General features: G+C 42.8%; 1 protein-coding gene across 1 annotated transcript in view; it reads right to left on the bottom strand.

The window, feature by feature from the left end:
• cyth3b (cytohesin 3b) overlaps positions 1–6,427 on the bottom strand; it is a 42,146-nt gene extending 35,719 nt beyond the window's left edge. The window contains exon 1 of the mRNA XM_080906350.1: positions 6,065–6,427. Coding sequence (XP_080762476.1) covers positions 6,065–6,083 — 19 coding nt within the window. The 5' untranslated portion in view covers positions 6,084–6,427. The remainder of the gene's footprint in view (positions 1–6,064) is intronic.
• Positions 6,428–12,358: the final 5,931 nt, after the last annotated feature.

The following is a 12,358-nucleotide window of genomic DNA, read 5'->3' as shown; positions in this document are numbered from 1 at the left end:
ATATATATATATATATATATATGTACAAAAGAATGAAGAATACAGTTCTGCCTGATGGTTAAAAAGATGGATAGAAAAGTAAGAATCAGTGGAACAAAGGGACAGAGAGGACTTTAGTGAGGACCTTGTGAGTTCAGGGAAGTAAAACAGAGTCGTTAAGTGCAAAGACAGAGGGAGCGTTGGGGGATGGTAATCAGGTTAAAGCCTTCACCAAGAAATATGCAGCATCTGTTTTAATAAAACAAAATTAGTACGTCTGCCTGACAAATCATAGTTGCAGATTGTAACTGAAGAGTAAAGTACACAGTGTTTGCAGACTGTGAAGAATTGCAGTCACGGGGGGATACACCTTTTTCCTGCATCTTCAGCAGGTCAAACAATCTTTCTGTGCTTACATAATTGTTCCAAACCTCCCTTTTCCTGTCCACTTTGGTCAGCTTTCTCTTCCCTTTCCTACAGACCTGAACCCCCCCCCCCCCCCCCAGCAATGAGCCATGAACCCAGACTCCCAAAAGGCCCAAGTAGAGCAGGACATCCTTTGGCTAAAACTCACTTCAGCACATGACTTCCGAGTCCTGGGACCCCTAGCATGCATGCTGTGATTTCTCTTTCCAAAGAGTTTTTTGTTTTTTTGTTTTTTGTTTTTTTTTTGGGGGGGGGGGGGGGGGGGGCACACTACAAGCCCCTTGATGGTTTTAATGCTACAAAGACAGATTCCAATCTGTGGCTAGGCTTGGCGGTAGGGCTTTATTGCACACTACTGCATGGGTGATGAAGGGGAAACTGGATACTCCTTTAAAAAGCCCTTTGCTATACTTTCCTCCACTTCTCCTGACAAAAATTAAGTCTGCCATCAGCGTCACGGCCTCTTATAAAAGAACCTCAAACCTGTTTTTAAAGGCAGAGCGGCGGTCCAAGAGGATTTACGCAAATGACTCGCGTTCACTTGAAACTTAGCGCTTATTGTTACGGTAGCTGAGGCACTGGAACGGACTAAATCCAAAAAGTCAATTTCCATATATGTCAGTCTTTCTTAAAGTGTACCGAGTCCAACTTAAACCACTGAGGGGACACCAAGGTTAAACATAACGTGCTATCTGATATTTTGGGAGGCCAAAGTTGACAAGAGACCTCTGTGTTCACCATCCTCTCAAAGATGAAACATACACACTTCAGTCTATACAGTAATGGCCAGCATAGTGTAGAACCCAGATGTCCATCTCCCCACTGATTTCTCAAGGAAGTTACTGAGCCAATGCAAGTGTGACTGCTTGCGCACGGCCAATAGTGTTTGACAGCAATGAGAGCACTCGGCAGCCACAACAGAGGAAGAGAAACAATCCTTAACAGAGGTGAGTCACACTGGTGGGAGCAAAACAGTCTAAGAGACTGAGCAGAAATGCTGAAACAATATCAGAAAATGTGAGCTTATGATACCAAAACACACAAGAAACAAAAAACAAAAGTACACATGCCACTGCGCTTTCATGCCTTCAGAAATTCATGAGAACATCAAATATAAAGAAGTAGCTGGGATATAAACATAACTGCCAAGAGTTAGAAAAGAAGATTGAGATTGAGTCTCATTTGTCTTATTTTTAAGCATCTTGGAGGTTAGCTGTGGCAGTTCTTAGTTGAGCCTTCACCGCCTGACAATGCAGCTTTATTCACTCCGAAAGACCAACTTTTTAAAAGCATCACTGGTTTTGTGACAGACGGCCAATTGAATCGTAATATATACAAGAGCGAGCTTGCTCCATTTAAGGGAGGAAAAAAAGAAATCCACCACAATGAAGCAGGTTATTGCACATCCACTTCTGGCAATTTCAGGGGGAATCAGGTCAGGATATTTACCAAAGTTGTCCTTTTTCACATGAAGCACAAAGCAGAAATATTTCGCACAACTAGAAAAAGCTCTGTGTGGTTTAGAAGGAGCTACCTGAATTGAGCGTGCAGACATACAAGACAGCCACTGCAAAATTATATAGATTTTGGGCAAACTTGCGTATATATAGAAACATAACCAGAATACAACCATTGAGCTGAGTCAAGTCTATTGCAAACAGGCACGTCACAGACTGACTCAGATAAATTGCAATGTATTGGCAATCTGTCTGCTTTTATAGGTTAGAGAGCAGTTACTTGCAAACCTTTGCCAATCTGTCTGAGAGTGATTACAACCAGTCTGGAGATTGGTTGCCTCCCATCACGTGACCTGTGCAATAATCTTGTGATCAAAAGTAGTGACCCACAGATTAAAGGTGTTGCGTATTCAGCCTCTGGGCAACAACAGCAACTTTTTTTAATGATACAATCACCAAGCAACCACCAATTTCTTCTAGTTGGAGATTGTCACACTATTTTTACTCTAGTGTGACTGAGTCATAAAGCACATGACAAACGAGGGGTTTGGTGAGAGCGGCGTCAACTCCACAGAGCCAGCCCGAGGTGGTGTATCTGAAAATCCTTACTGGTGACAGAACTCATCAATACTACACTCTATATACTTTCTTTGTGTGCACAAAGATAAAACCTGAAAAAAGGCATAAAGTCTTTATACTTAAGAAATTGTTAACAGCCAATTCTTAGTATGTGTTAAATTTACAGTAATAAGAATGAATCGATTATTGATTTTTCTTCAATTAACTGCTGGACTCAACCACAGTACAAATGTAGCTTTGCAGCTTTGGGTTTTAAATTAAGAATATTTTAAATGAGCCGGAGCTGATGGTACGCGGAGGAAAACAGACTAAAAACCCAATCTGCAAGGGCCCCACGTGTCTTCTGCAGAACTCCATCAAACATTGCAGAGATCCAAGCCTCTTCATCACACCCCACTGCTGCTCCCTGACGTCCTGCAGGGGCCCTGAGGGCCTCAGGTTCTCCACCGTCACACAGGCAGCGTACAAACGCTAACTGCCAGCCTGCCTGCCGGAGCCTCCTCAGACTTGACATCAAAAGCCATGACCTATCAATTTCCCCAGAGCCATTTCTCTATAGCCACCCATCACACAGGTGAACCAGGCGAGCCCCTTCCAAAGGGTTAAAATACAAACAGGGAAGATTTAGCTTAATAACAGGTGGGCACAATTAAGCCGTAATTTGTTCCTGTGTTTTTTTGAAGGCCACTTCTCAGTGTGTGGGCTGCAGGGAAGAAGACAGCAGCTGCGAAACTACTCCCACCATCCAAATCGCAAATCCTGAACACAGCAGGAAGCTGCGGGCGCCGTCCTGCAGCAGCCAGATGAATGGCTCTACGATCTTAAAACCCACCTCGCTGTGTGCACCTGTTGTTGCCTCAGTTGAGCGTCAGCGTGCCGCAACCCCACAGACCACACGCTGCAACACACACTCACGTACTCCCTTGCCAAGTTTAAATGGCTGGTTTCACAGTGTGTAAATAGAGAGGATCTGCAGCCAAAATCATGAGGTACGCTGCAAAGCCAAAGTCTATCTCTAATGCTCTGATTATAACCACATGGGCATCACTTGATTGAAAGCGCAGTAAAACAGCTCATTGACTAACAAAAACCTGCAGAGCGAAAGCAGGGAAAGCGGAGATGATGCAGGTGTACATTTGACAGCCTGACAAAGTCGGTCGTGCAAAATGGGAATGTTTGACAGCGAGCTACAGTGTGTCAGTGCGGTCAGGCAGGCTTCACTGTAGCAGAGCTTTGTGGCCCTCTTGTTGGCCCATTGTCCATTGAGGGGAGTACTGCGGCAGTAGGCATTGTACTGCTGAATGTCATGTGTGTCAGCTGGATTACGATACACCCGTTCTCGCTAAGCCTTTTACAGCATGTCCAAGCGGGCAATGACGAATCTCCACATACTCTAATTTTAAAAATAAAAAGTAAAAAAATAAAAAAGTGCACACAATCTCACCACAATGCATTAAATAGCTGAGCATTTCACTCAAAACAAAAACTCAGAACCTTATCATGGTGCATAGGCTCCCAGAAAAAGTAAGAAAATATCTGGAAAGGATGCAAGCATGGCTAAAAGCATGTGCTAAGAGGTTTTAGCAGAGCAAAGAGAATATGTCAACATAAGGGGAAGAAAAGATGGGGAAAAAAATGAAAAGTGAGTCCCCATCAAGAGGGCGACCTGGTTTAATAGATAATCACAGAGAGGCTGAGACCACCTGCTGTTAAGTGAGTTAATAATGACAGAAAAGAAGAACTTTCTGCTGAGAGAAACTCCACTGACACGCCGGAGAATTGATTCAGAAAGAATATCCAGTCCACCGCCACTCTCCCTCGTCGTCTTTCACTGGTGACGTTCCACACTTCTCTGGCCACTCTCCAAGTTTGTCCTGGCACTTCATCCAGCCCGTCCACACGCTCTTTCTCACACACAAACACACATACACTGCTCCTGTCTTGCTCTCTCATTCCCTTTCAGACATCTCACCATCGTCGCTACTACGACTGCTTCTCGCTCTCTTTGTGGTCACACGTGCTTTCCCTCCTCGCGCATTTCTCGGTCATTACACCCGCCACTTTCCAGTCTTCCCTCCTGCTTAACTTGTGGCCTGGCAAAGTCTCTGCATGTGTGTCACATTGTGAGGAGCGATAGTCGCACAGTGGACCTCGTTGACTAACTTGCTGCTGCTCATTCTCTACTTTAGTCTGTCGCCTTGCATTGGGCCTGTGTGTACAGCTGTGTAGGCACTCATTTGTTCAGACAATAAGCAGCAAACTGTTGATGTTTTTACTCCCTGTGTCCAGCCATCTATCCATCTTCACAGCAAAAAGTGCCATAAGGGGAAAAGGAGACATTAAATTTGTGAGGCTGCTGACAGCTACCTCTGTTTGGTGTCACAGCACCATATGTCTGTCTGTGTGGCTATGCTGACGTCTCCCAACGCTGGAGGCCCGGCTGCCTGAACCCAGCACAATGGCTGCTTTATACCCAGGTGCCATGCATGCGTGCGTGCATGCATTCGTGCATGCAGTACGCAAGCCATTAGTCACATCCTGCAGTTCCGTAAGCGGTGAGCCAGTGGGACTGAATACCACCGACCTGAAACAACAAGAGTGAGCATTTTAACCTGGAGGGGTCTTGGCCAATTTAAAGTGTTATTTTGTACAGTGTATGATTAACAGGGGGTGGTCCCTCTGGAATCTGATTGGCCTTCTCTGCCTGAGTCAGCCGGTGACAGGTATCATGGATTAACCCCAGGTTACCAGAACCCTAAATTAAACAACCAGGAAGATAGAAACTACAGTGTGTAGCTGCTTTGTGTTGCTTTAAGTGTATCTTATATGCAGGAAGGTTGGAGGAGCCTTTACATGACTCTGTTAATGGCTCCAGGCTACTTAGAGTTACCTTGCAAGTATTTATTTACATAGTTTCATTGCACAGTAATAAAGTAAGAACGAAAAGAGCTTGCAATATTGTAAACGCGTTTCTACTCAACTCCCTGTGCCAACTCCCAAATAACCCTGCCAAAGTCTGCCCTGCCATTCAAAAGTTTCTAAACCCACCCGTGTGCTGAACGATGAGCAGGCTCCTGTTGGAGAGATGCATCCGTGCCAACAAATTCTTGCAACAGCCTCAGTCAATAAACGACTCGGTGGCCATGCATGGCTGACCATGACAGGACCTGTTGGGCCACAGTGGCACCAGCCCACAGCTGACAAAGGCACAGGAAAAACACAATACTCACAGCATCTCATACCGACACTGATGCGCTGACTCTCATCTACGCTTCGAGCCCTATAATCTGTTTGAGTGTCGATCATCACCCTCCTCAGTGTAGACATTAAACTGCTCTTGAAAGCAGCAACATTAGTGAGGGGCTTTCTGCACATTTAGAAGCCAACTTCTTGTTAGTGTCACAAAATACTGTTTGTGGCATGTCTTTGGTGTCAAACCAACTCTGTTTAGAGTCCTAGATTACTGAAATTGAGGGCAAATAGGTCCAAATGTATTATTATTATAGCATTGGTATTGTTATTGTTGTTATTATCATCATCAAACTGAGGAGGCAGAGGCGCATGTCTTCTGATTAGGGAAATGGCAACAAATCACGGGAATGAAACGACTCAATGAATCATACCTTGGTTGTCCTCGTCCATGACTGCAGCCAATAAACGAAGATCTCCCCCCAAAAAATCGATCGCAGAAACTTCCGCCGTGCGAGCCCACGTCTAATTTACGGCAAACGCGCGTCCTATTTTCTAGGACGCATTTGGCATACAGGTTGTCTCATGGGCAGGGTTTTCTTTTAGGAAATGTTGTTGCCATTCACGCCTCTCCGAATCCCCCCGGGCCTCCGTCAGTCCGCCGGTCACTGAGCGGTGTGTCCGTGATGCAGCGGCGGCGGCAGCTGCTCGTCTTTTAGCCCACACCGCCGGCCGAGCGTGTTATCGCTATCCCTCCAAATACGCCTTCACTCCAGTAGTATCAGGAGAGCCTTTCACACGGCTGGGTCAAGTTGGTCGGCTCGCGAATGCAAGCACCGGAAGTACTGTTATTTTGACTTCAAAATAAACGAACCATGCTCGAGCACAGGTGAGACACGGGGTAAATTGAAGAGTGAGTTTTATTTTTGGAACTCACAACCGGAAGTAGTTCTCGTATAATAGCGCAGACGGAAAGATCCAAGGTGTTAATCGCATCCCGGCTGTGCTGCGAGTCAGCATTCATCGCCGAGCAGTACTCACGTGACTACAGAGCGCACCGGTTACCAGATATACAGACACTTTTTTTTTTAAATTAAGTTATGCGGAAAATATGCGGATCATCTGGAAAAAATGGGAATTCGCGGTGCTTTTTTGTTGTTTTCATTTTAGGCATAAAATTATTGCTGGAAATTTACTGGTACTACAGTTTTAAGTTACTTTTATTCCACGATTATAACCTGGGTTTGTAGTAAATATTATTCTGCACAGAGGAAAATGGGAAATAGCTGTAGCATGTATGTAAGCATACATGGAAATACAGTATACAAGGCAAACACATACAAGCAGACAAACAGTTTGTATAGTTCTAATGAGCTTGGAAGTTCATGTTTGGTATGACCACCTTTATTTTCCAATACTGCCTGAAACCTCTTAGGCTGTTTAGACACTCTCCAGGTGAAATGCTGCCCCAAACCATAATAGATAGTCTCCGTGTTTTACACTCACGGTTCCCCCTCTCCCCTGACCTCCTCTGTACACATTGACAATGATTTGAACCTAAAAGTCATCAATCCATAAGACATACCTCAGTCTTTTCCCCTTGTTTCCCTTCCTGGACTGAAAATTACATCTAAAAGATCTTCAGGAAGCGCTCAAGAACAGAAGAAAATCTGTCTCGCTGGAAGCAAAATATTTAAAATATTTACATTTAATTTAAATATTTAGTGTATTTTTAAATACTATTTACACATTGGGAAAAAATCTTAATACTTTATTGTAGTTTCTTAATTTTATGTAATTGCATTTACTTTAAATTGTGACCAAGATTGAAACTATTCCATGATCTATTTTTTAATCATCTAATGGCAGTGAAATGAAAATGAGTAAAAAAGGAGCCCATGTCCAAGGAACTACTTTTTAAAAATTCCAAAAAAGGGGTGGTAAAAAGTGTTGATCCAATCATTACACAGACAGAAAATCGTCAACCAATAATAGAAAAGCTCATGGAGAGTGCTGCTGTGTGCCGGAAATGCCCACCTTTCCAATGTGCCCAAAATTGGGATTCATCTATCTATCCAGTGAGCTCTGTGGCCTCACAAAACACTTAGAGACAGCATTTTGTTCTCTCTGAGCAGTTCAGATCATTTTAACTTTTGGATGAGAGCATAAGAAAGAAGAGCCATCAGGTTAGGAAACAGGGGGGTGAAGAATACAGAAAGAGATATATTGGCAGACTCTGTTTCTACGACACACGTGGTTTCAATTATAGCATTCCTGCCTCCACAGAGAAGGAGGAGGTCCCGCTTCCTGTGTGCATTGCTCCAGTGGTCAAGCACGAACAGATGTTTTAATGTATTCATTCATTTGTTTATTCATAGGTGTCTCTTTTAGACAAATGTTTCAGTCTCGGTGATCTGTCCTAAACAAAGTGCCATTTTCCAGCCATAACACAGTCAATTTTCCTAATGCTGCTTCATGTCGCCGTGAGGTTAAAGGCCCAAATTCCCTCCTGTTTCATATGGAATGAGGCTCAGTTTGACTAATAATCATTACCACAAATGCATACAAAACATCATCATTGTTGTGACTCTGCAGCTCTGTGTCTTTGCTCTTCTTTTTCACTCTAATGGTGCTTTTCCATCTTCCAACAAAGTAATGGTTAAAAAGTCCTGAGCGGACATTGAGAAACTCAAAAAAGAGTCCTTTTCTGCTCATCAGCAGGGCCAGCAGATTACACAACCCGCTGAAGGCCTTCAATCCAGCAAAGTCCAGTTTAGTGCAGTGAGATGTGGGGTAGACAGGACTTTTGGGCACATGCATCCAGACAGTGTTTGTTTTCTCTGCACTCTGACACAAAGTGTTTTAATGACCTAACCATGTGTTTTAAAGCTTAACTCCTGGACATGTGTGCCAGTTTCAGCTTTTGCAGTAGAAAAGAAAGTGAAAAACTTTCTTTGGATTGGATTTTTTTTTTTTTTTGGAACATTTTTGTCTGGTGGTGATTGAGAAATAGCAAACAGGAAATAGGGAATGTTTAGTAAGGGGGAATCTGGGTGAAGCCCCTCCAATAATCAAACCAGAAAGAGTCTTTGTTATTCAGCTCCAATTGCTATGAAGTTTTTGCATATGTGGTAGACTGATGTGAAATAGCATGCACAAAACAAACACACACACACACATACATGCACAAAAAGGCTCTGATTTGAATATTCTCTGCGCTACAACTGGAAAATGGGTCATATACATAATGTTGGTGATAGCTTAGGGAATATGGTTTGACAAATATAGTTTTACTGTCCATTTATGCCATCACTGGACCCGTCAAGCAGAGCATCCTCATTGAAAGTCAGAGTAGTTGCATTAAAAGCATTTAGATTCTTGAGTCTGTCTCTCTGGCACACAAACTCCCTCAGTACGCTCTAGTCTACATAAATGTCAGGATAATGTGTTTATGAGTCATTAGAGGAAACGCGGTGTGTCCCAGATAGCTTCAGTAAAGAGCCAACTGAACACCCAGACTCAGAATGTATTTACTTGTTTTATTCAATAATAAAATAAAAGCCATAAAGTATCTCCCCCCCCCCCCCAAAGAAAACAAAAAACATGATGCCTTGAAGTGAGCATGTGTGGAGTTGTGTCTCGTGCTGCAAAGGGTGCATGCCCCCAGGGAGGACCACGTCTGGTAGATTAGGCCAACCATCATGGGAAACGTCTGTGGTACTCCTGACTGACTTCACGTGACCTGATTGAGCAGTCAGACCACTTTATATGCTCCAGTCACCATGGCGATGCCTAGAAGGCATTCACGTCCTCCCTTAAAAACTCCTGACCCCGCCGTATGTAATTACATAAATAAGCAACCCCCTTCACATCCCTAACCTTGCTCAGTCTCCATCTCCCCAAAACTCCAATCCTTCACAGTGCAATCAAGTGGAATCACTTTACACGGCAAACCCAACCCCCTGAAATGTCTGGATCCATCATTTCACCCACCATTTCCAGGGATTTCACTTCCCTTCTGTGAGTAATCTGAGTAATATTTTGATATATGGGAGTTGCGCTACCCTTTAGTCCATACCCAAATATTTCTGCAACCACCACAAGCCCTGCCATCAAATATCCATCCATCCATTTTCTTCCACCTATCCATTTCAGGGTCACGGGGGCACTGGAACCTGTCCCTGCTATAAAAGGACATGAGGTGGGGTACACCCTGGATAGGTTAACATCTCTCTCAGGGCTGACACAGAGAGACAGATGACCATTTTCTAATTTCTATGGTCAATTTAGCTTCATCTAGCATTGCATGTTTTGAGACAGTGGGAGGAACCCCGGGAGAACCAACCCAGAAGCAAGGAGAAGATATAAACTGCACACAAAAAGACCCCAGCTGGACGGTGGATTAGACTCCGCTGCCGTTTGTAAAACACAGTGGAGGGTCTTGTTTGATGTTGCATTTAAGCCAGTGGTGTTGGGGACCTTGTCAAAAATGTTGGAAATATGAACACAGAAAAGTACCATCGGCCTTTAACTCACAGTGGAAAACTATCAGTCATGGATTGGCCTCCCCAGTACTTGAACCTTAACATTACAGGAGCATTTTGGGATCATCTTGACGGAGAATCCAGAACATATAGAAGAGATTTACATCTCCTTAAAGAATCCTGAAGAACTGCATGTTTCCGCATATGCTTACATGTTTCAATAAATCACTGAACTCATTTTTCATGTTTCAAGCACATAAAGAAAACAAGAGAAACATTTAGAAACTTTTAGAAAGTACAATAGCTTGGGGGTGTTAAAGGGGAGCCTAACATGGCAGTGCCTTAGATCTACATTCTTTTGATTGGTCAGCAGGGAGCCTGTGGTCCAACCAACCTGTGGTTGGAAAAAGATTTCTGGTCCTAAATGAGAAAACGTTCCCTTGTTCTAACCTTCATAAAACACTTTTCTGATGCGTTTATGGACACGGTTAGAAACATTATGTATATTTTAGATTTTTTTTTTTTTGGTCATTCTAAGTGATAAAAAGGATCTACACTAATTAGCTAGTGATTAGTGATTGACTGGTCATACAGTTGTACAGTGAAGTCCATCCATTACTTATCACACCTGCTTTCAATATGTGAAGAAATGATGTGTCACAGTGGTGAAACGCTCATCTCCAGGCTTTGTAATTGGACTTTAGAGCAATATGGGATGTCACGGTAGTAATACCCATTTTCTATTCTGTCTGTAGTTAAAAGTTCAAATTTAGAGCAGAAAAAAACATGTTTACTACCTAAGAAAAATGTTGAGCTCTAATTTCTAATTTAGGTAAAATTCCCTCATATGAATTTCATCTGATTTAGTCTTATGAAGTTTAAAACTTGCATTATTAGTGGCATTATTCTTGTTGTTACTGCTATTGTCTGACAAATAGCATAGCTTGCTGTATAGATAAATGTATTAACAGACTTACTGAGGAGTACTATGTGTTCTGGTATCTAGTATCAGTGAGTGACAGTGACAAATTTATTCGTATCCTTATTTTGATGGATTTTGTCCTTATGGGAGGTTATTATTCTACTGATGAATGGAAGTTCCTGATCCATCTTCCTCTGTGTGTTTATATCCAAAATGCTGGACCAAACTTAAACCTGGGGGATATGACGGGGGTTTGCATGTCCTTCCTGTTGTGTAGGGTGACGAGGTTGACCGTGGTGTGATGTGGCGTGTGTGACAGAGGTCACAGGAAGCAGAGGGCAGCAGGATTTCCTCCTTTCATGCTCTTTGGTTTAATATCCAGCCCTGCATCTCGGCCACTTCTTTCCTGCCACCATCTGATTGAAGGGCAAAGTTGAGTTGATATTCTGGATCCAAGGACACATATGAGTAGAGTCTTTATTTGGGCTCACAAAGACGACAGTGTGTTTCAGAGAACTTGAACATAAAGCTGTAAGTGAGTCCCTACATCTAAAGCAAAAATCCTGCAAGACCTGTTGCAGTTAAATACCCAGTGGCAAAGGTTACTTCACTTAAGAGTTTAGCAATGAGTGTATCGTTCAAAACACACTGAAGAAAGCCCAGCTCTTCTGTTAATCAAGAAACAATTTCAGTGATTATAAATAAGAGATTATTGATGCAGGATACAGCACACAAGCCTGTTGAAGAGTGCAACATCAAAGACAAAAGGATCACAGATAAAAGCATGACGATCCCAGCAAGGATTCACAGCTAAACTGTGATCCTTTAATACCACTATGAAAATAAGCTTTTGAGTCCAATACAGCTGACAGTTTACCCCAAAAATATTACAGTGTCCTTCTATTAAACAAAATGATGCAAATCATTGGTAAAATCTGCATTTTTTTTGTCACATTCCTGCATGAACCTGTTTTTTCCCTAACAATAAAAACAAAACAAAGAAATTATATAAATTGACAGCTTTTTGAGGCTCTGCACAACATGAAACTGTCCTATTTCAATAAATTAATGCAAAAGAAAAAAAAACTGATGCAGAAAAATGTCACAATCACACCTGCCAAAAATAGGCATGCATTTGAACACTGGTTTGCTTGCATTACCTGCTTCAGTCCTGCGATGTGACTACAGCAAATGCACCACCCAACATCATCCGCTGCTTCCTCCTGCACCTCTCCTCCCCCCTTCATTCAATTTTCAGGTCAGCTCGGAGCTCATCTCAGCACTTGATCTCATCTTTTTTAACGCTTTGCATATGTCTCCCC

This window comes from Rhamphochromis sp. 'chilingali', assembly GCF_963969265.1.
Source record: "Rhamphochromis sp. 'chilingali' genome assembly, chromosome: 15".
NCBI lineage: Eukaryota > Metazoa > Chordata > Actinopteri > Cichliformes > Cichlidae > Rhamphochromis > Rhamphochromis sp. 'chilingali'.
Note: the sequence above shows the minus strand (reverse complement) of the source record. Positions and strands in the feature narration are given on the sequence as shown.